This window comes from Gavia stellata, chromosome 2 (assembly GCF_030936135.1).
Source record: "Gavia stellata isolate bGavSte3 chromosome 2, bGavSte3.hap2, whole genome shotgun sequence".
Lineage (NCBI taxonomy): Eukaryota > Metazoa > Chordata > Aves > Gaviiformes > Gaviidae > Gavia > Gavia stellata.
The window spans coordinates 109128869-109152768 of NC_082595.1; the positions used below are offsets into that span (position 1 = coordinate 109128869).

The 23900-nt window shown below is 42.9% G+C and overlaps 1 protein-coding gene across 1 annotated transcript in view; it reads right to left on the bottom strand.

Annotated features, from left to right (window-relative positions):
- The window catches only part of PKHD1 (PKHD1 ciliary IPT domain containing fibrocystin/polyductin), a 267464-nt gene that overhangs the window by 145856 nt on the left and 97708 nt on the right, over window positions 1–23900 (bottom strand). Inside the window, exons 36-38 of the mRNA XM_059831956.1 lie at window positions 18885–19097; window positions 1740–1947; window positions 621–766 (exon numbers count right to left, since the gene is read on the bottom strand). Of these exons, the coding sequence (XP_059687939.1) occupies window positions 621–766; window positions 1740–1947; window positions 18885–19097 (567 nt within the window). The remainder of the gene's footprint in view (window positions 1–620; window positions 767–1739; window positions 1948–18884; window positions 19098–23900) is intronic.

Below are 23900 nucleotides of genomic sequence, written 5' to 3' on the forward strand. Positions count from 1 at the left end.
CTGCTTCCTCCTCAGCTGGTGTAAATCTGGAAGCCACCTGTCAAACTTCATGGTGTTTCATACAGGTAACACTAAAGGAGAACTGAGATACCTAGCATTGTTTCACCAGTGTTCCTATATGCTACAAGAAACCACCACCTGGGTTTTTTTGTTGGTATCCCTAAATACTAAACAACATCTCAATATTTTACACTAAAGAGTACAAACAGCATTGGGCTGTTTTGTTTTTCCTTCTTCTTAAAGTGACTAAATAGTAAACACAATTAAAAATTTAATATATTATGTACACTGAAACATGTTCTCAGAAGATACTTTCTTTTCTACACCCTTAGGCTCAGGCAAAACTAAAGGGTCTTTCCCAAGATGGCTTGAAACAACAGTGTAAAAATAATACATCTGAGATATTACAATGAAATGCAGTTCAACTCCCCAGACTTCACACTTCAATGTCAAACAATGTTTGAAAAGATAAACTCGCTTTCCTGGTGTGGGTATGTCTCAAAGTTATCCTATTAAGAAAGATGTCTAATACACAGTGATACCACAATGCGATTTCAATGGAGAAATTTTCCTCCTTGGTACATTTCTGTGAGAAAAAACCTCCTCACCTCTTGTAACACCTGCTTTTACACACTGTCTGAGGTGTGACATCCTCTCCATCGTGACATTTCCTTGAACAACAATCCTTCTGCTACTCAGTGCCACCACAGCACTGAAAGGCAGGCTTCGGCCATTCACCCGTCCCTCTCCAACATTGTGGGAGTACCTAGGGAAAGGCACAAAAAAGGTACAAAAGTATCTGCACCTGCCAGATGGCAAGAATGATGTTTACCCTAAGCTTAGGACTCCAACTGCCCAAATTCAGAGCTAGGTTCAGTCCTGTCTCACCATGGACAGTGGCATATCCAATGTGTCTGCATATATGGGCTAGATATCTTTTTCCTTGGATGATGTTTGTTTTCATCTTTTTGTCCCTCAAGCTCACAAATTTTCCTTAGATTTTGTATGTTTACACAAAAATATTTCAGCCTTTGGACTTCCTTCATCTTCCCCAAACATATTTTTGTGACAACTATCAGTACTTCCTTCCTCAAGTCCCTTCTGAAAATTATACCATGACTCTTTCTGGGCATTGGCATTGGCTTGCCTCCCAAACAGATAACATTTTTCAGCACCAGGGCTCCAGGTTATGATGATACGTACAGTTTGACTAAGATCTCCATGCACAGAAGACAAAGAGAGCATAAGGCAGTGAAACTACAGCTCGCTGAAAACACAGAAGCAGTATTTCCAAACTGAAGTAATTCACTTTGAGTGTGTTGTTAATCAGCTTAAGTAAATCAGTCAAGAAGGGACAATTTCGGGTTTTTTTTTTTTACAAAAGTCAGATACTTTTTGTGAAAAAAATGCACTTTCTCAAGAAATTAACCATGCAGAAAAATTCTTTGTCAACCCTATGCTGAGGCCACTGGACTGTACTGGCCGTCAGTGTTTTCTACATCAAAGGTTTTCTGAGTTCATGGTTATGATACAGAATTTAAACATAGTCAGAAACATTCAGAATTGAACGTCCACTAGCTTTAGGGGTAGCAAAGAACCGAAATGTCTCTAACCACCTTTGTTAAAGGGATTTATATAGTTATTATGTCCCACAGGAAATGGCAAATCCTCACTTTGACCAAATTTTCCCCTGGTTTAGCTCTCTGTTATAGAAATCCCCTTGGCCCTTGAAAGGATACCTGAGCGGTGATCTAAGGTATAGCTCAGTGTTGTTCACAAACTCAATAACAGCCATTTCTTCTTGCTGCTGTGCATCTCCAAAGCCTGTCCTTCCCACCATGATTTCGTCACCGGGTTGCCAGTCAACAGGTTCCTGGAGCACTAATCGTGTGTCGTTAGCATGGGCTGATGATTTCAAGCGTGTGAAACCTAATTTGGGCATCCAGCCTGAAAAAAAAAAAAAGAAAAAATAAATTAAAAAAAGTAAGTCAATCAACATAAAAAAAACCCAGGAGCAGTATGCTTAGAAAACACTGCCTCACTTGGATCATCCCACAGTCATTCATTTCTTTTTGATGCTGTGTAGGAGAGGCGGGATTAATGCCACAAAAGAGGATTTGTGCACAGCTGCTTGGATCAGAAATGCGGTGCTTTCCAAACAACATCTTCATTTCATATCTTTTGTCTTTATTGGTCCCAAAAAGCTGAAAAAACATGTTGTAAAGAAGTTTGCTCAACAGGCAGTGGGAACTGAGGTTCAGGTTCATTCCCCCAAACTGACTTCCCTATGTGACAAACACCTTCTTCTTAAGAGCCCTTTACAACCAATGGAGAACAGCACTTTCTGCAGGGACCATCATCCTCCTCTGAGTGCAAAAAGCACTTTGAATTTTTAGATTCCCCAGTCAAGTGTCCAAAACAACATGCAGTGAATCTAGGCCCACAGGTAACTTAGATTCACAAAAACATATGCTTCTATTAGTCATTTCAGTGACATATGGCAAGGCAAGTATCACCGGTTTCAAAACTTAAGAGGGACTACAGATTGCTCAGCTAGCAACACAAGGTCATCTCGAAACTCACTCCAATGGAGGATCCAAAACGAGGGGCTGTTTTTTGAAGTCTTGTGTTAAGTGACTTAAACATTTCATATGAAAAGAATTTGCTTCAGCCTTTTTCATCCAAAAGCAGAAATAACATCCCATACTATTTTAAATGTTGTAACTTAGGGGATTTTTTTCCATAAAACTTGAATCTCAGAATACACTGCTGAAGCATACTCTTGGCTAGACCTGAAAATATATTTTCAACTTAAAGAGGAAGATCTCCCTTGATGGACATCTCCCTTGACCTCAACTCGATGAGGAAGATCTCCCTGCATCAGCAACCTTAGGCCACCACTGGAAGGCTGCAACTGCAGATTCCCAAATTCCCTCCTCCTCAGTGGACATACTACCAAGTCTGTGTGCAACAAGCCCCAGCGATGAAACATCTTGCCATTACACTCTCCCTTCTTCACTTCATGAAGTTTGCTTTAACTCTTGACATTTCGTTTTCCCTAGCAGGCTTTGGAACAGATCAGTCCAGTGAGATCCAACACACCGATCACCATCAGGGGAGAGCATGTGCCTCACACACCCACATTTAGTATATTTTTCCTTTCCTCCTTTGCAATAGATCATAATTTACCTTTAGCCCACAGCAAGTTACTGTCCTCCCTGGTTGTACTATACAAAAGTAATAACACCAGAAATCACTGAGGGTAGAGGTTGCATCCAATAAATCATTTTCAAATTATTTTAAGAAAGCTGCTCTCTCTCCATATCCTGTTTCACTTTCTCATTGCTTATACTCTAGTGTCCCAATTCTTTCCTTAATGAAGATGGAAATAAGTAGTAGCACTTCCAAGTCAATAAATTCATAGCAGAATGAGGGAAGGAAGAATCAAGTCTTTATACTCTGTCATCTTGAAGTAGATTTGAGCACCTGCTCTGTGTGTCAATGATGGGCAACTAAACCTAGATGAGATACTTTTGGCTTATTATCTTTTCTTTTCTCTTAAATCAGAATTGAAATTTCTCAACTTACAGCTAAGCAAATCTCCCAGGCATCTTTCACTTAACGTGCTTCAGTTCACATCATGGAACTGTTTTCGAATGCATCAAATAGATTTCCTTTAGAAGAAGGAGATTATGGAAAGGTTCATCTTGACGGTGCTCACAGGGCAGGTGCAGGACAACCAAGGGATCAGGTCCAACCAGCACGGGTTCGTGAAAGGCAGGTCCTGCTTGACCAACCTGATCTCCTTCTATGACCAGGTGACCCGCCTAGTAGATGAGGAAAAGGCTGCAGATGTTGTCTACCTGGACTTCAGTAAAGCCTTCGGCACTGTCTCCCACAACATTCTCCTGGAGAAGCTGGCGACTCGTGGTTTAGACAGGCACACTCTTCGCTGGGTAAAAAACTGGCTGGACGGCCGAGCCCAGAGAGTCGTGGTGGATGGGGTGAAATCCAGTTGGCGGCCGGTCACAAGTGGAGTCCCCCAGGGCTCAGTTTTGGGGACGGTCTTGTTTAATATATTTATTGATGATCTCGATGAGGGGATTAAGTGCTTCCTCAGCAAGTTTCCAGACGACACCAAGTTAGGCGGGAGTGTTGATCTGCTGGAGGGTAGGAAGGCTCTGCAGAGGGATCTGGACAGGCTGGATCGATGGGCCGAGGCCAATTGGATGAGGTTCAACAAGGCCAAGTGCCGGGTCCTGCACTTGGGTCACAACAACCCCATGCAACGCTACAGGCTTGGGGACGAGTGGCTGGAAAGCTGTCCTGCAGAAAAGGACCTGGGGGTGTTGGTCAACAGCCAGCTGAAGATGAGCCAGCAGTGTGCCCAGGTGGCCAAGAAGGCCAATGGCATCCTGGCTTGTATCAGAAATGGTGTGGCCAGCAGGAGCAGGGAGGTGATCGTGCCCCTGTACTCGGCGCTGGTGAGACCGCACCTCGAATCCTGTGTTCAGTTTTGGGTCTCTCACTCCAAGAAGGACATTGAGGTGCTGGAGCGTGTCCAGAGAAGGGCGACGGAGCTGGTGAGGGGTCTGGAGCACAAGTCTGATGAGGAGCAGCTGAGGGAACTGGGGTTGTTCAGTCTGGAGAAGAGGAGACTGAGGGGACACCTCATCGCTCTCTAGAATTACCTGAAAGTCGGTTGCAGAGAGGTGGGTGTTGGTCTCTTCTCCCAAGTGACAAGACAAGAGGAAATGGCCTCAAGTTGCACCAGGGGAGGTTCAGGTTGGACATTAGGAAAACTGTCTTTATTGAGAGAGTGGTGAAGCATTGGAAGAGGCTGCCCAGGGAGGTGGTGGAGTCACCATCCCTGGAGGTGTTCAAGGAACATGTGGACGTGGCATTGTGGGACATGGTTTAATGAGCATGGTGGTGTTGGTTGATGGTTGGACTTGATGATCTTACAGGTCTTTTCCAACCATAGTGATTCTGTGATTCTGTGAAACTAATGCAGAAGCTGTAATCCAGTAGGACATGCAATATACTGTAGGCACTAATGGAACCAGACTAGGATGACTCTGTGGTAGCCCCCAAAACACATACAGTGTGGACCTCGCATCCTCAGCATCTACATCATTTGCTCTACAGTTCTGCTTCTATCGGGCCACACTGTTTTCTAAAGTAGAAATAACCAAAGCCCAACTTGTACCATTCATGAGCACAGCAATCAAAGATTTTCCCTGTGAGACCTCATCCTCAGCACAACCTTAGCCAGCTCAGAAAAACCCTCTTGATATCAGCCTATGTGTGTTCTTTTACTAGCAGCAGTCTCATCGTCTTTATTCATTTACCTTCTTTCACTGAGCGATCCTTGTGAATTTTTAGGACTCGCATAAAAGCGAACGACTGAGAGCAGCCACCTGCATGTCGAGCAGCATACAATTTTTCTCCAGCTCTGGACATTTTGTTTATAGTCCTGATTTGTGTACATGTGTTAATGTGTGTGTTTGCGTGCATCTGTGGCCAGACACACAACTGACTCCCATTGTGTACATCTGTCACACACATACTACAGCAGCACTGCTGGGCAACAACTCTTGTCGTTAAGAGGTGCAAGCCACTATTTTGCATTCAAAATATGCTCTAATGGAAAAGGCTTGTTTCAGGCTTTTTTCCACTTCCAAGCTCTGAAACAAAATTTTTTAAGGAAAATCTTTTCAAGTTTTTTTCTTCTAAAAGAAAAGTATTCAAAGTATACAAATGCCCCCCCTTTTTTTTCTTTTTTTTTTTTTTTAAATTTCTTACTGTGCTCTCCCAGCCTCTCTCTCTGTCTCCCATTCCATAGTTCCTTTTACCTTTTTCCTGATGATTTAGGTGGGGTGGGGTATTTCTTTGTATGTAAGATCTGCTACCAATTTCCAATACTTTTAGTAGATTTTCGTTAGGGGGAACAAAAAAAAAAAAAGTCTATCAGATTCCTCTTTCCTTGCTTCCCATTTATAGTCCCACATACAACACCCAGAGGTCAGATTCTCCTCTACCCTAAGCAACACAAGTGACACACAGGGTTTGGTCAGGGATACTTTTCTGGTCAATTCACCCAGGAGGGATGATACTTAACTATAACATATTCCTAGCCCTATGGTTTTGATGGGAGCCCATCATACACCCACACAGAAATATACTACACTGTTCCTCAAGTAGTCATCATTCATTAATATTTAAAATCAGTCATTCCCCTTTCTAAAACAATTTTACAGCTGGTAACCCTAAAATTTCACATTTTTTTCCAAAGTATAACATTGCAACCTATATCTCACATAGTTCCAATTATAGGAAAACATGCCACCCCCACGTTCTCTAACTTCAGTATCCAACAGATTTAAACGAAGATAGCTTGAAAAAGAGCACAACACCCATGAAGCCCCTTAGTCACTATAACCAGTGGTGTCTGCAGTTGACTTGACTGAGTTTGGAGACCGCATGTGGGTTTCAGGTGCCTAAACATGTCATTTTGGATGTACAATTGGTCTCTAGCTGCTGTTCCAGAAAGGCATTGGTCTGACGTAAGTCCTATGTCCTATCTGCCAGACCCACATAGATACCTTGGATACTGTAGGGTGCCTGAAATGGTCCTTTATATTAACACTGAGGTAAATGAAGGGCCAAACCTCTGGCAGACAGCCAAATCAAATTGCTCCTGCTTCTTGAAGAAGCTTCCAGGCCTCTGCTCATCTACCAAGGGTAGGCTGGCTGGATAGGGTACACCACTTTTCAGAGGTGCTCCTACACCCAACTTCTAAAGGGGGAGGTGAAATGTGTGGATGAACATCTCAGGAGGGAATGGTCTCCAGCTGGGAGACAACTTTTGTTTCCCAGAGGTCTTCTCCTGCTCATCTCCTTCAAAGAACCAATGGACTTTCTATAAAGATCATGAATACCTGAAGGGGGTTCCCTGAAACAAAGACCCCTGCCTGTGCGGTCTGTCTGCAGTACCACCCTTTGGAGGCTCAGAGCCCTGTTTCTTGTTTCCCCTTGAAAACAAACTCTATTTCAGATGAAACATGCAGGGTTCATAAAATAATTTTCAGCGATTGGGACTGGACTGTGCAACAGGTAAATAAATCACTTGTTTGAAAGTAGAAGGTTTAAAAGACCAACAGCTGTGGTATATTTAAATTTTTCTTCCCCCAAAAAGTACTGCAAGCAGAAACACTCAAAAGTGCTGAAAAATAGATGAATCTGTATAACTCCTTAATTATTGAATTCATTTTTAATAATTAACTAAGCTCAGAATGGAAAAAAAAACCCACATCTTGAGATCTAAAGCAGAAGTGCCTTCCTGTTAAAGGGACAGGACAGAGCCTTTAGACTCAAAATGCTATTGCAGGCAAAGCAAGAATTGAACATTTTGCTAAATGACTTGACAGAAACACCTTTAAATACTGAGCAGAGCAGAACCGTGTTGTCAAATGGCAACCCAGAAATGCAAAGACTTGAAAGCAAATTCCAAAGTGAATTAATCACAAATCATAGCATAAGGAACATCTTGGCACCAGGACCCTGGGTTTTGCCTCCTGTTGGAAGCATGATGTGAACAAGCAGTCTTATATAGGCCTGGCATCATTATTAAGAACAAGGCAATTCTGATGTGTACAATGCCACTCTCTTTTCTATGTCAAGTAGAGAAGAAGAAAAATAGTATAAATTTAATTTCTCACAGCCCCTACCACAAAACATTTTATAAATCTATGTAGGATGCTATATGACTTCACTAACTGATTTCACCTAGTCCTAAGTGGTGGATGAGAATTTGACCTTTACAGAAATGTCTCAGAATCACATCAAAACTCAGCAAACTCAGCAAGGTATGTCACGACATACTTATCCCCAGGATTACAAGAAAGTCTGTCTACAGAAAACAAAGTGTGGATTGTACTGAGTGTTGTAGGTTTAGATAAATTAGGTCATTATTTACAAACCTCCGATTACAAAAGACATGAATATTATTTCCTCTTCCAGGTGTACGTTGGGCGCCTCAATGGGTGTTGAAAATTTAAACTGGGTGCTGGATAGCTATCTCTGATCACCCAGCTTTGAAAGCAGAAGCTGCTACAATTGGAAACACTGAAATAGAGGGTTTTGAAAAAAATTACTACAGGGTAGGGAGAGGCAACTGTAATCTAATTAATTAGGAGACAAGTCATATAGTCAATGGGAAAAATAGGGTCCTGGACAGCCTACACACTCTGAATCACCTTCTGAAGGAGCTTCTCTGTCCCACTACAGGCACAGGAGAGTTGTTTCCTAATTCAGGCAAGGGGATTGCCATGGATAGGAGCTAATTCAGTCACAATCTGCATCCACAGACAACACGTTCGTGTTCTTACTCCAGTGGCAACCAGAAGGCGTTTGAGACCCCAGATCTCACTGCCTAACTATCTCCCTAACCACCAGTTTGTTCTGAAAGGAACTCTTGCCTATCACACCTTTCTATTTCATTAGATGACTTCCATCTTAAACCTATTTCTTTACTGAGAGAGTGGTGAAACACTGGAACAGGCTGCCCAGGGAGGTGGTGGAGTCACCATCACTGGAGGTGTTCAAGGAACATGTGGATGTGGCATTGTGGGACATGGTTTAATGGGCATGGTGGTGTTGGGTTGATGGTTGGACTTGATGATCTTACAGGTCTTTTCCAACCTTAGTGATTCTGTGATTCTATGGGGTGTTCCAGATCTAAGAATTTCAGTGACTAGATGACATGTTGCTTAGATGGAAAAGAGATGCCCCTGACCTGAAAACAAGACTTTTTGGAGTACATGTTGTCACCTAACCTAGATACCCAGGGAACCTCCTAACCAAGCCTGACAGCAACCAGTGTGAGGCACATCCAGAGTCAGGCAGAGCTGGAGAGTCTGGATTATGCACGGGAGTGTTGGTAGAAACTAAACTCCTTAAATGAGTATTAGGAGGACTGGTTCCAGCCCTAAGCCTGCCATGGGACTGTTGGCCTTTCTCCCAAAAGTTGTTTAAATGTTTTAAACCATCTTCCTCTTCTGGCATGGGACAGCAGACTTTGAACCCTTCTCCTCTGCCTACACAGGGCCAGGATCCTGCTGCATCTCGTCTTCACTCCTATTTGCCACAAATTAATTAACTTGGGTTACGAACACACAGTTTGTTTGTAGTGTTGACAAACTATAAAGCTCTTTTACACCTTTTGACAGTTTATTGGCGCTTTAAAGTTGAGGTAATGAGATCCCTTTATACCACAAAAGGAATTTACAAGAACTGCAGGGCTCAGACACACAATCTACTTACCGTGACTATACAAGTTATACTGCAGATAACCTGTCAATCTGTTGCAGCTACGTTGTAAATCTTTAGTGTAAATGAGAATAAGATCTTTCAATTCCCATGAACAAAGTGAAAAGAAACAAGCAGTTTACACTCCCAAAGAAAAGAAAAGAATTTTGCAAGAGACAGAGTTAAAAATGTAGTTCAATGGATTATAGCTATGATAAAAAAGAAAAAAACCCACACCACTGGTATAAAAGTCTCCGGTAATAAAACACAAAACAATTTACTGCAGCATTTCAGGTGTCAGACTGCCTAAGGAATCCAGCTTCCTCTCCACTGTCGTAATCCCTTACTATTCCCTTTTCCCTATTCAAATTGCACTGCCTATTCAGACTTAGCTTGGCCATTCCTAAAATTTCCAAATTTCAAAGTGATAAATGACAATACACCCATTGGAAATGCTTCCAAAAAGAGATTTTTTTTTTTAATATATTTTTACATCCAGGACAAAGACTTTTTGCTGCTGCTGCTTCAGTTAATAAAACGAACAAAAAAAATAATAATGTATGATATTTCATATAGAAAATCTTTTCCAGAAAGCCTCCTTTGTCAGGATAGCACACAGCTGTGCTGCTACAGCTCTCCACGGTCAAATGGACCTTAAAGTCCCAGATCCTTAATTAAGGACCTGAAAAAATTCTTTCATGAACTTGGATTTGATGAAGACTTTTTTAAAAAAATGTCCCAGCTACCTCAACTCTTGCAGTGACTGGTCCAATCACTGTCCATAAAGTGTCGGGAATCAGAAAAGGAAGAGTGAGAGCTGCTTCCCTACCTTTCATGTGTGTTTAAACACATCTGCCTGAACCGTGAGAGCTCAGCACCCTGGACTTGAACATTTCCAGCTTGCTTTTTCTCTCTGTTAATTCCAGTCCTAGGTATATTCCCTAGGCATTTGCACAATGTTTCTAGCTTGTTTTGTAACGAGAGGAGTCTGGTTTTTTCCAGCTACGCATCTTGGAAAGACAGGGATGTTTCTGCTCTGAAAGTGGGAGATGTCTTTCCACCCCCATATAGTACTGCAGGACAAACTGCTGTGTGTGGGCAGCTCCTGGGGAGATGCAGACAGCTTTTCCACTACTTCCCAGCACAACCAGTGCAGAAAGCTTTCCATTCACGCCCCGAGGTAAATTGGAGGTCCTTTCTAATTTATAACTGCTCATTAACCGTTGGGACACCTTGGGAGCTTATCAGCTTTTTCACTGCTGCACAGGCAACCTGCAGCAGCCTCGGTGCTGGGCTCTCAGGATCATCCCAGGTATTTAAGACTGGATTTGAGCATGGGCTCAACCCATAGCTCGTTTGATGTCCCCATTGTGTGGGACCACACCCAGCATCAGGAACAAGTTTTATGCAAGCAACGGGCAAATTGAGACAGCAAATTTGGACCTACTTGGTCCCCTCGTGTGAACCTTGGTAGGTTCCTATGCACAAAGCCATCATGTGCCATCTTCCTTGTGGCACTGTCATGTGCTTGGCTCTGGACAGAGGTCCTTTGTGGAGAGGCTCTAATCACAGAATCACAGGATCACTAAGGTTGGAAAAGACCTGTAAGATCATCAAGTCCAACCATCAACCCAACACCACCATGTCCATTAAACCATGTCCCACAATGCCATGTCCACACGTTCCTTGAACACCTCCAGGGATTGTAACTCCACCACCTCCCTGGGCAGCTTATTCCAGTGTCTCACCACTCTCTCAGGACAGACATTTTTCCTAATATGCAGTCTAAACCTCCCCTGGCACAACCTGAGGCCATTTCTTCTTGTCCTGTCACTCGTCACTTGGGAGAAGAGACCAACACCCACCTCTCTGCAACCCCCTTTCAGGGAGTTGTAGAGAGCGATGAGGTCTCCCCTCAGTCTCCTCTTCTCCAGACTGAACAACCCCAGTTCCCTCAGCCACTCCTCATCAGACTTGTGCTCCAGACCCCTCACCAGCTCCGTCGCCCTTCTCTGGACACACTCCAGCACCTCAATGTCCTTCTTGGAGTGAGGGGCCCAAAACTGAACACAGCATTCGAGGTGCGGCCTCACCAGCGCCGAGTACAGGGGCACGATCCCCTCCCTGCTCCTGCTGGCCACACTCTTTCTGATACAGGCCAGGATGCCGTTGGCCTTCTTGGCCACCTGGGCACACTGCTGGCTCATCTTCAGCCGGCTGTCAACCAACACCCCCAGGTCCTTTTCTGTGGGGCAGCTTTCCAGTCACTCGTCCCCAAGCCTGTAGCATTGCATGGGGTTGTTGTGACCCAAGTGCAGGACCCGGCACTTGGCCTTGTTGAACCTCACACTATCGGCCTTGGCCCAATGATCCAGTCTGTCCAGATCCTTCTGCAGAGCCTCCCGACCCTCCAGCAGATCAATGCTCCCGCCCAACTTGGTGTCATCTGCAAACTTGCTGAAGGAACACTACATCCCCTCATCGAGATCATCAATAAAGATATTAAACAAGACCAGTCCCAAAACTGAGCCCTGGGGGACTCTGCTTGTGACCGGCCGCCAATTGGATTTCGCTCCATTCACCAGGGCAGGGGATTGGGATGCTGCTTTGGGCTGAGGTTGCCTATGCAATATGAGGATATGCAACATTTTCTAGCAGATATTTTCTGTCCAAGCACTGTGAATGCACAGAGATGAATCAGAGCCCAGCTTTTTAACATCGGCTTTTAACCTGCTTGATGACCCACTCATCCAAGGCCCAACACAGACACAGCTTCAGCATCTCTCTGGCTTCTTCCTCCTCTCATGTAAAATAGGGGTGATGTTTCCCCATTATAAGTGGGTTCTGGAGGATGAAATACAAGTCTACGGCTAGCCAGATGTGATTTCACTCCAAATTCAAACGAGGCCAAATCTTCAACATCTTCCACAGAACAAAAATTCCACAAAAAAATTAGTTTTGGAACCATTACACTTTTTTTTTTACTTTGTACCAATGTCACTTTGAGGGTTTAAGGGTTTTGATTTTTATTCTGTAAAAACATTGCAATTCACTAGTGTAGAGATGTTGATATGAAACAGATATAATATTAAAAATAATACTATGAAAGTCCAGATGAAAGCAAAATGATAGAATTACACAACTTTTCCTTCTCCCAATAAGGAATAAAATCTGACATCATCCGAACGAGAGGATGCAGTGAATCATTTTTATTTTCTGCAGTAGGAAATATCCTTGAAAATGACCTAGACCAGCTGAATGTTTCCCTTTCATGAAACTACACTTTTCACCTTAAAGCATATCCACCTAAATATTTTTGAACGGCACCCTCAAGAAGGCAAAGAGTATCCTACTGAGGATGGGGAGGTCTATGTGATCAAACAGGTCTATGGAAACTCTTGTTGTTGTTCTTCCCTGCTACATTACACTGCAGAAAAAATGCCCTCCCTGTGTGCTGTCCCATAAATGCAAACATTTCCAAACACTTCCTTTAATCAGAGGTTACCCAGTCACTTTGTCAACTTACATCAGTCCAGAAAGGAAGGGGAAAGATTTTCCCAGGTCCTTCAATGCCTTTGCATAAACCAGCGACCCTGACACAAAAACCACGCTCCGCGCCTGAAAATAGCTCACAACCAAAGGTGCCACGCAGGAAAACCTCTTTAAACTGACACCAGGAACACACAGCTTCGTACGCAGCAGCCAATGATTGCGCGATCCCGTCGCGAGCTGTGCACAGCTGTTAACATTTTGCATTATTGCCAGTTAATCTCCCGCACTGCTGCCAAACGAGATGGGGAATGTCTGCTGGCGGGAATGGGTACGTGGGGTGGCACGACCATTTAAATGCCAAGATCAGTTTGCTACATCCCCGGCACGCGATGAAAGAGAATTAGACACGTGGGAAAAGTGAAGAAGAGCCCAAATGGAGGGTCCCTGCCTGGCTCAGGCTGCAGCCCTGAAAAAACCCAGATCTGGGTCCAGGCTTCTCAGCTTGCCAAACTTTGCAGGCTTTCTCCCATCTGGGGTGGAAATTCACCCTGATTTTGTTGTTGGTTGCTTCTCTTCCTCCAGCCAACTCCCAGTTGTAGCCGGGGCCAGAATTGGAAGGGGTATTTCAATGTTATATTTAAAGGTTTAAAAGAAGCGGCTATTTCATCCCACAAAAAGCCTCCACATTTGTAGTAACCCACAGGCCTCCCCCTGTCAAGAAACACAAGCTAATATATTAGCTAGAGTCTATATATATTTTTTACATATATATATATATGCACCCATCTCTCAGTCCCCTTTACATCACATGTTTTCCTCATTAAGATCAGCACCAAAATACACAGAAACTGATTTAAGTTTAAATCAAAGATGATCGATGCATTTCTCTTAGGAAGAAGGGCGAACTGTGAAAGACACAGCAGCTTCCCCTGAACCCAGCTCTCTGGTTTTTTTTTCCCACATCTGCTAGGTCTTTAAAATCTAATGGTCATCTCATATTTGTGAGTAAGAAAGTGAAGGAACAAGTCATTGTACATTAGTTACTCCATGGGAAGTGCCTAAGTGCAGTTTCTTACCCCCAGTGAACGCAAGGGGATTCAAGGCAAGCTTAGCCTTCTGTTCAAGAGCCATCTGCTTTAATGCATCATATTAAAGTCAAGGTCTTGAAAGGAAAAACGCTGTCACAGAAGGCAAAAAGCCTCCTGCAACCACCACACAGAATAACTAGCATCTAAGAAGAACCAACCTATGGAAGTGACCCCAGGAAGGGGAAAAGGATCTGATCTCACGGTGTAACAGGGCTGTGCAAATCAATGGTTTCAGTCAGTGGGAAATAACCTGTATTGAATGGACGAACATTTTAGTAAGGTAAAAAAGCGTATCTTATCTCTAGCAGATCTCTGCACCCTATCTTGAATCCCCCTGCTACAGATTTTTTTTTATTTTTTTTTTCCCCCTTGGAAGCTTTTCTTTTTAATATGTGAGTAAAGCAGAACAAATTCTCTCATGTTGTCTATGATCTCTTAATCTCAAACTCAGCACAGCCACATAACGCTGCTTAATGGAGGAAAAGCAAAAAGCATTTGATTAAATGTTTGATCTCTTGAGAAATGTGCAGGCTCCATAGAGCACAGTGCACAGCTCACAAATATTTTTGTGTTTTATTATTGATTAAAAGTGATTAAAATTAATAATTGCTTCAACTGATAGAAAATACTTTTTTCCTGAGCTAACACTGAAAATGTATAAGATTGTTTTGGTTGCAGGGAATTATGGGATATAAGAAGCACAGAATTCCCTCTATAATGTCATCTTCCACTGTCAGCATGCATTGCAAGGGCAGGGACGTTCTTTGCAGCAGGAGTATCCATGACTTTAGGGGACTGAAATGATCACTGACACTTCTGTTTTAATTATGCTGATTATAAATAGGTACAGTATTAAACCAAAACTCTCTGAGCATTGTTTTTATTTTCCTTTACCAAAGAGTTTTCACCATCTGGACAAATTGAATGTAGTGTGTTATTAAATTGGAAGTGTAACTTCTTCCATCTAGTAGGAGAGGTGTACGCTATTAGTCAAAATGCAGGGAACAGGCTCATATGTTCATGCCCTGTATTATCACAGTATGGGCACTGACAAAGTTTCTGCTAAATACACAGTAAAAGTGCTGGTTTTCTTTTAGGAAGAGGCACAGTCTGTTTCGAGGGAACAGAATGAAATAACGACCTTATCTACACAGGACTGCTAAAAATGGAACGGAATGGAAAAGGCCTTTAAAATTTTTCCAGCCGTGGTAATAAGAGTGTTGGGACCACGAAATCAGGCTGTCACAAAGAAAGGGTAGGTGTCCTCGGCTACTGATGCAGCACCTCCACTTACACTGCCTCCGCACCCGCTCCCTGCCCTCCGCTCAGCATCCGCCGGTGTCTCCAGTCCAGTTTCCCCGGGAAGGACAAAGGCGCAAGAACAGCCAAGGCCACCATGCTAAACTTCTCTCCCGAAGCTTGTCAGGAGAGTTTCTCAGGGAATAAAGTGCGAATGGAGCTGGAGACAGTGATAAATTTCCCTTCTGAACAATCAATAAAATTCTCTCAGCCCTGCTCAGGCCCCTACTGCGGATGCAAGGGCCATAATTACATTGTCAAAAAGTCAAGTTGCCCTGGCTGACTGAAACCCCCTCTAAAACTGATGTGTGATTGACAGGCAGTTTATGGGTGGCACGCTCTGACTGGCAGGGGAGTTGGCTAAAGCCAAAGGCAACAGTGAAATTTCCCAGTCTGCTACAACCACCGGAGCAAAGGACTGCCACTCTCAAGGGGATTGTGGGAAACCCTTAGTCATATTAACATATCAAAGTGAGGAGCTGACAGCACTTGCTAAACAATCTGAACTCAACCATGGCTGCAGAGCATCCCCCAAACTTCCCAGTCTGAAAGAGAAAAGAAATTAAAATGCGCTCAGTCCTGTCTACACCAAGACAGCTAAGAATTTGGAAGCCTGCTTATTTAATGATTTTGATCTGAGATAACATATATATGTGTGTGTATATATGTATCTCACAAACATATATTGCTGAGCATGTCAGCCTCTCTCATATATATATGAAAGAGGCTGTCATGCTCAACAATTTGTTCTATACCACAGGCCAGACTGGTACTAAATTGGAGACAGAACAGCATATTTCTGTTTCATGCAAGCAATATGAGCCCAGCAAAAGAACGCACTCCTTTTGGTCTTGTTTTCTAGCGGGCTTCTACTGCTTCAATGCTAAATTGCGGATTACATGGTTTGAATGAACCTTATTTGCAGCCATGCACTGGGACCGTATGTAGTGCAGAGCTTAAAAGGGACTTCGTAGCTAGTCTGGATTTCTTGAGTAAGACATTGATCATTTGAATAACAGTTGATAAGAAATTGAAACCAAAAGATGTTTCTGCTAATGGGCCAAGCCACCTTTGACTCCACGTATCTCCATCCAGGTAATGCTGGGGTTGCAGACCTCACCTTCTTGGTTTCCTCAGGAATGAAGACTCACTGGGAATTATGGCATTGGGTAAAATGTATGAAATATCAGTGAGAAATGCCTTGAGTGTACTGACATGGACACCTGGGTTTACTTCCCTCCATCATATTGCCGAAGTAACACTGTAAAAAGTATTTCTGCCCTGTTTGTCTCTGTAATTTCATGGGTTGTCTGTGAGGATGGAGTCAACAAGCCAGTGATGATACAGGCTCTGAAGGGAAGCGAGAAGCAGCACAGCTGCAAGGAGATTTTACTGGTTTTTCCTACATTGCTAGAAAACATAGCAGAACGAAGAAGACAAGGCTCTTGTTATAAAGCTCTGAGAATTTAAGGACAAAATCCTGACTTACAAGGGTCAAACTGGGAATGGAAGGATACTTTAAAGTAGCAGGAGATAGAGAAAGAGAAACAGCAAAAGCTGTTACCAGGCAAATTCATATCAGACATTTTAATACTTTTCTTAAAAAAGAAAAAAAAAAAAAAACCAAACCATGGATGATTAACTAAATTAATCCCCTGGAACAAGCTCCTACAGAAAATGCTGGCTCCTGTTTCCCTTGATGTCCTCAAAGACCAAGCCTTTCTGGAAGGCATGCTTTAATCTAATGCGAGTTACTGAACTCAAGGCTGGGATAACTGTGTGAAGCTCAATGGCCAGTAACGGACAGTCAGTTCAGCCCAGATGATCTAACAGCACTTCTTCACAGACCCCCTCTAGGAAATGGCATAGAAACGTTCTGTCCTTCTGCAAAGCCAGTTTACTGAAATAATTAAAGCCATTTGCAAGCTCTAAATAATTTAGCCTTGCCGTGTCTCGACAAAGTGCTCAAGAGCACCTGACGTGGCTTTCGGGAGCAATGCAACCCACCTCCCTTGCCACTACCAGGAGCACCTCCGCTGATCTCTCCTGATTCAGAAAAGCATCTGTTCACTGACCCCCCTCCAACAACCACCCTCGCCTGACCTTGCTCGGCTCCTGTGAACTGACAGGATTACCGCACAGCGGTACAGCTCGCTCCCTCTCTCTGCTCAGACTGTACCCCTCAGTGTCTGACATCATTTTTGACTGAGAGCCATATGTGTCAGCGATGCTCAGATAGCAACGTTTCTGCCTGTAGGCCAGGAGGGTGTAAGTTCAAGCCCTGCTGGAGGATACAAACGCCTACCAGTATGAAGGTTGACACACAAGAACATAAGGGAGGGAGATAAGGCATTCAGATATGTTGGCCTTTTTTTTTTCTCCTCTATGACACATACTGCCTTTAGAAACAGCCCAATACATGCATTGCACTAACATTCTGGTTCATGCTGTGTTTGGACCTGAATTCCATATCCAATCTACTGCACCAAGAAATAGCTATTCTACACCTGTGTTTCATAGCCTTCCAAAAAAGCTCTGTATCTAAATTCTTCTATGCCACAACATCCGTGTTCAAAAAACACAACATTTGTGTTCAAAAAACATGTAGATGTGGCACTGTGGGATACGGTTTAGTGGGCATGGTGGTGTTGGGTTGATGGTTGGACTTGACGGTCTTATAGGCCTTTTCCAACCTTAATGATCCTGTGATCTGCAAACCTACAGCCATTTTCTGACTTGTAGGTCCCTTGTCTCTTCCACTTGGTAGGAACGTAGAGGTCTGGCCCTACAGGGCTTCCTTTCAGAGAAAGGTCCAGTGGTTAGAGCAGAGGACTGGGCATCAAGGACTGAACTTCTTGGCATTGCCATGTTTTTTCTGCATAGCCCTGGACTTGTCATTTATGACAACAACCTGTGCTGAGTATGTGCAGCTCTGTGGACCACCAGGAAAACAGAGAGATGCCAGCTGTGCTCCTAATGCTAGAGACAGACCACTGGCATTGGGATGCCAGCACAGCACAGAGAGGTTCAGGAGGAGGGGAAAACACACTGCCAGGAGCACTTTGCTGGTGCTTTGAGAAGTATCATCCCCACTCCAGCTGGCACAGGCTACTAACTGCAGTAATGGCCTCACCATGGGACCTACCTGGCAGACTACCCTCTCTTGGAAACCCAAGAGCCATACCCTCTTTGGGGAGGAAACTTCCCAGTTGTTACAGAGAGAGATGAGGGGAGAAGGATACCCCGTTCTAGTAGCAGAGCAAACCCACATCATTCACAACAGAGATCTGAGGTACACTTTCCAAGGGATGGAGACTTTCATTTGTGGACAGACATGCATAAATTCAAACATCTTCTGGGCACCTAAATGATTTCCAGGGTTTCATAACTACTTGATACCATCTATCTTCTTCTTGGGACCCAGATTTTGAAAATGACCCAGCTCCCAGTATGGGAGCTTTCATAGAGATACAGCACTAAGCTTTCGTGTATAAGATACTGCAGACATAGGAGTCTTATGGTGAATGCAAAGATATGACGTTCTGGCCCAAAACCTGGTTTCAACAAATACTTAACTGTAATTAGAAATCCAAGTTCATGACCAAGATTTTTTTTTCTCCAAAAACTTTTTTCTTTGTTTCGTTTTCTTTTATTCATTCGTGCTTTGCTTTTGAAGAGAAGAAAAAATGCACTTACCATGAATGGAAAGGGTCCCATTCCTCACTGCCAGGAACTTGACCCCGTATGGAAATAATGGCGGAGAATGGAGGCTTCCATAGAGACAGATGTGTGCTTTGTGATGGAAAGGGGCCTCAGGGGATCCCACCTGGAGCTCTCCTCCATCAGATATCAGAATGTAATGAGCATGCAGTTCTACAGGTCCTGGACCAGTGAACAAGAGTTTGCCACCTGAAGACAACAGAAGAGCAAAATGCAACCATACATCTAATAGCCAGTCATTATCTCACAATCAAAGGAACTCTAAGAGATGGGTAAACAAATGGTTTTGCAATAAAATTACAAGATTAAGGGTAAAATATTATTGTGTCCTGCAAAATTTCCACCTTGCTCTGTACTCCTTCTCCATACGGATTTATCAACTCTTTACAGACCTTATTAATTCAGTCCATTTTTTAATTCTACCACAGGCTGCCTTTCTAGACTTGAGCAAGGCCATTCAGCCTCTCCAATTCCAGTGCAAGGGAGCTGTGTTTGGAAAATCACAGTTTTAACCTACTCACTCTCTAAATGTTAAAAAGGGATATTACTACTTAATTTGTCTGTTACTTTTCAGATTACAAACTACTTGTGACAGTGAGACGGGAGGGGAAAACAGCTTTGGAACATAAGAACTGGCAACTTGTTTAGATCAGCGGTTGATTTACTCCTGCATACTCTTCCAGCTACTGTTCAAAACCAGATGCTTCCAAATACAGTATAAGAAACTTCTGCTTGTTAGCTGGATGTGAGATGATCTCCCCATCCCATGAAAGCCTCATTTTAATCCCTACTTAGATGTTAGCTGCTCCTTAAAACATAAGGTTTCATCTCCTTGCCAACATTTTCCTTTTACCATCTACAACTGGATAAGATTTGTCAGTAGTACAGATCTGATCTTTCAAATCTTTCTAATATTTAGTCTCAATGACTTCTTGAAGCAATGAATTCTGTGGTCTAAATACATAGTGCATGAAAGGGTATTTCCATCCCTTGGTTTTGACTCTCTTCAGCTCTGTCAAATGCCTCCTTTGTTCTTGCCTTGTGTGAGCTGGCAATCCCAGTCTATCATCTCAGGATGGGTTACTCTTTTATCTCCTTTTATATTTTCTCTCCTGTGAAGGACACTGTCACTATTTTTACGATGAATTTGGATGGAGTGGGCTCTCAGACATCTAATCATTCTGCACTTGGGATATGTCTTCCTAGGTCAAGCCCTGCTTCCCAGGAGCTAGCAGGGGATACCTCAAAGCCTGGCAACCTCAGACCTCCTTACAAAGGGTCTATCACCCTCCCGACATTTCCCTTTACGTGAACTAGCTAATAACTGTGCCATCTCAAACCATGGCCAGCTTTCTACTGGTTTTAATGGTGACCTTTATACCTACTGAACAGTTGGCTTTCCTTCCCCCCAGGATACTACCCATTCTTAGCATGAAGGATTAGGGAGATCAGACCTCTGGCTTAATTTCAGTATTGAAACACAAAAGGAGGGAAGAAGTTTTAATATAAAAAGTAGATTAAAAACTACCTTGATCATTGCTCACCTCTGATCAGGTCCTGCTGCTCCCAGTGATAAGGGAGATGCATAACACTTGTGTGCCTTTCCCACCCAGTTGCATCCACTCCTGCTGAACACATTCTGCTTATCCCGATCTCCTTATTTTTATGTTGAGGGGCTTTCCTTGCTTTGTTGATTTCTTAGTCTTGTAATTTAGTCTTAGTTCTAATTTCTTACTCTTATAACAGAGCCAGTATTTGAATAAAGACTACCCATTAAATACTTTCTTTGCAGATTTCAGTAGATTCCAGTAAGTTTTTATGGAATATGCTTAATAGACGAAAGAGGTAGATCTCACATTTTCTTGCTTATAACCACTGGGAACCATGGGATTGCTCCCACAAACACTAACTCCCCTATGTGTAAATTGTCTCTTTCCCTAGACATACTTTTCTATATACAAATGTATTTCTGTTAAGCTTTCGATATAGTGTTTTTACAAATTATACTGAATACACTGTAATAAAACAGCATGAATTTCAGCTCATTTTGTGCAAAACAACAGAAGATATCTGACGACTGTTATTGTGAGATACATCTGAGTTCTAGAAAAATGAAATATTCTTAATACAAAACGTGCTATGCTGAAATTGGGATAATACTGGAAATGGTATTCATTTGCTGACTGAAGGGACCATTAGATCATATCGCCTGGTGGTCTGTGCACATCATGCTATTGAAAAATTGGAGGAAGTCAAGTCATCTATGTTTGCTGCATACCCTCCAGAAAGACAAACAATCAATTAAGTGACTTGGGGACTTCGCTGTACCATTTTCTATGATCATCTTTTCCAACAGCTAATCTCTCTTACTGTTCACAATTTCTGCTTTATTTCCAATCATAACTTGTCAAGGATGAGCTTTCAGACAGTGGTTCTCTTTGTACCCTCCTGCGCTGCGCTGCACTGCACAGAGGTGCAGAAAACAGCTTTTTCTGTGAAAGTACTTACAGGTAAAATCAAATCTCAGCCCTTATTCACACTGGTTGGTAAGTTTTCTAAGAGTCTCTCTGCAAGGAATCGTCCCCAATTCATGGAGCAGTGCATCCTCTCCCACAACCCAGTGCTCCTTCTGAAACTGGAAAGCCAGACCTCCTAATTCCTCTGCTCTTTATCATTCTTGATGCTGCCTACAGAGGCAAAACTAACTTATGCCCACACTCCACCTCTTGCTTTTCACAGTGAAAAACCATACCACCTCCTTTTGCCTCTTCACTACGCTGGGAGATCAAGTGGGCATCCTTGGGCCACACTGACTTCTGATCCTTTTCATGATCATGATCTGATCTGACAAAGTCCCTTATTGTGTAACCATAACTTTAATTCCTAATTGCTCCCTACCCAGCTCTCTTCTCAGCTGTGTAAATCTGCATTTGGTTTGAATGGCATTCACAAAATGTGATCAGTGACGGTTCTCCATTTACTTTCAGGTCATCGATGACGTACAGTGGGATCCAAGTAGACATGAAAATGATTCCCCGCTAACAATTTACTTTCTGAGTTAGTACATTTCAAGTCTGCTAGCTGCCATGAGATCTTGCTGGTCAAGCTGCTTCTGTTTTTGCAGGAAGAGGGCAGGTGGTCCTCAGTTAGTCATCACACTATCACATGTTTTACAGAATTAACTTTATCGAATGAACTTGTAATTTTCTTAGAAAATGAACTAAAGTTTTCTGTCTTTTCTTCCATACAATTTCTATCCTGTCATTCGGTATATTCCTATGGTTAGTAATTTAGGGATTCAATAATATGTAACATTTAACTTCATCCAGTTTTCTCTTTTGACCTGTGGTTGATATCAGACTAAGCAGCCAATATTTTTTCCTTTACCTGCCTGGATCCTGACAGAAGATCAGAACTTCTACAGCCCTCTGTAATTTCCCATGTACTCTGAAATTAATATTTGTGGGCCAGAGAATGCCTCTACCAGCAGTTTTAAAGCTCTTGACTGAGACTGGACCTGTTGATTTAAGAATGTGTGTTCTTGAAAGGTATTATTTAACATCTTCATTATATTAACATTCTTTGGTAATAAATGGACTGCTGATCCATCTTCCTCCTGTGATATAATTTACCAGCCTGTTCCTTCCCATACTGAGACCAGAAATATTTATTAAATACATTTGCCTTATAGAAGCAGTGTTAATAATTTTAGCACCACAATCTAGAAATGGAACTGTAAATCACTGCAATTTATTTTATTCCTAACATAAAAAGACATCTTCCCCAAGGTTTTTATTGACTTCCTATGCTCTGTTCCCACTGAAATATAGTCATTTCTGTCTCCACTTCTCTTCATACAATTTTTAATGAGTATTCTAATTGCTGCCATGCTATACTACTGAACCAGGAAGGCTGGTAGCCAAAGTTGTCCTACCTTTTGATTGCAAAATCATAGTTCTGCCTCAAACAACCTCCCCAAAATTTTTCCCAAGTTTCAGCCACATTTTGTCCATCCAAAATTTTCAAACTGTCTACATGACAGATTAGAAATATTAAATTCCTTGCACAAACTCTTCTATCCCCCCCCCCATGGGATGACAGGGATGGGGGGATGATGGGATGGGATTGATGGGATGGGATTCCTGAGTCCTCTTCTTTTTGCAGCCATTCCAATGCACCCATCGGAAGACGCCTGTTTCCTGTAAGGGTCTGGGATTTGTCTCCTTCTGCCCCGTCCCCACAGGGTCTGCTGTAAAACAGTAGCGCATGTTTATTCCTCCTCCCCTCATGAGCAGTCCTGAGACACAACAGAGAACATAACGGAGCCGTGCTTTGCTACCAGTACTATAGACACCTGCCTCTCTGGAAAACGGGCAAGGAGTGAGAAGACGACAGCTTGCATTTTACATGGAGTCCCTCTTCCTGCAAAAACAGAAGCAGCTTGACCAGCAAGAGTTAATGCTTTTGGGATGGGTGTTAACACCTGTTTTGCACTGTCTCTTGTGCACTTTTCTGCACAAGGTGGCTTTGGCATGTCAGGAGTAGCTCACCCTCATATAGCTCCTAAAAATCATTGTCTGCCTCCTTACATACGACCGGTGCTGTATGACTGGTCCTCTATCTCCCTTTTGTTTTCTTTCTTCTTTTCAAAATCTCCTGTCCCTCAGGCTGCATCTCAGTTGTCCTGAATGATTTTTCCATCTGTTGATTAAAAGATTTTCCATACCTTTTGTGGATTTCTGACTGTCTGATAAGCTTGGACGCTGGTGACTGCTCTGCACTGGGTGCAAGTATGAGCAATAGTCCCAACGTGTTTCAGTAGCACCAGGTGTGCAGGCACTAGGTGTGCCATGCCTGGTCTGCAGGTTTGACCCTTCCTGGGGGAAATCCTACATAGAAGCAAGGTTTCCCCTCGCTGGGTGAAGATTTGGTGGTCTAGGGATAATAATAACTGGACTTCAGGGTGGAGATTGTTGCCTGGCTCTTGGGTTT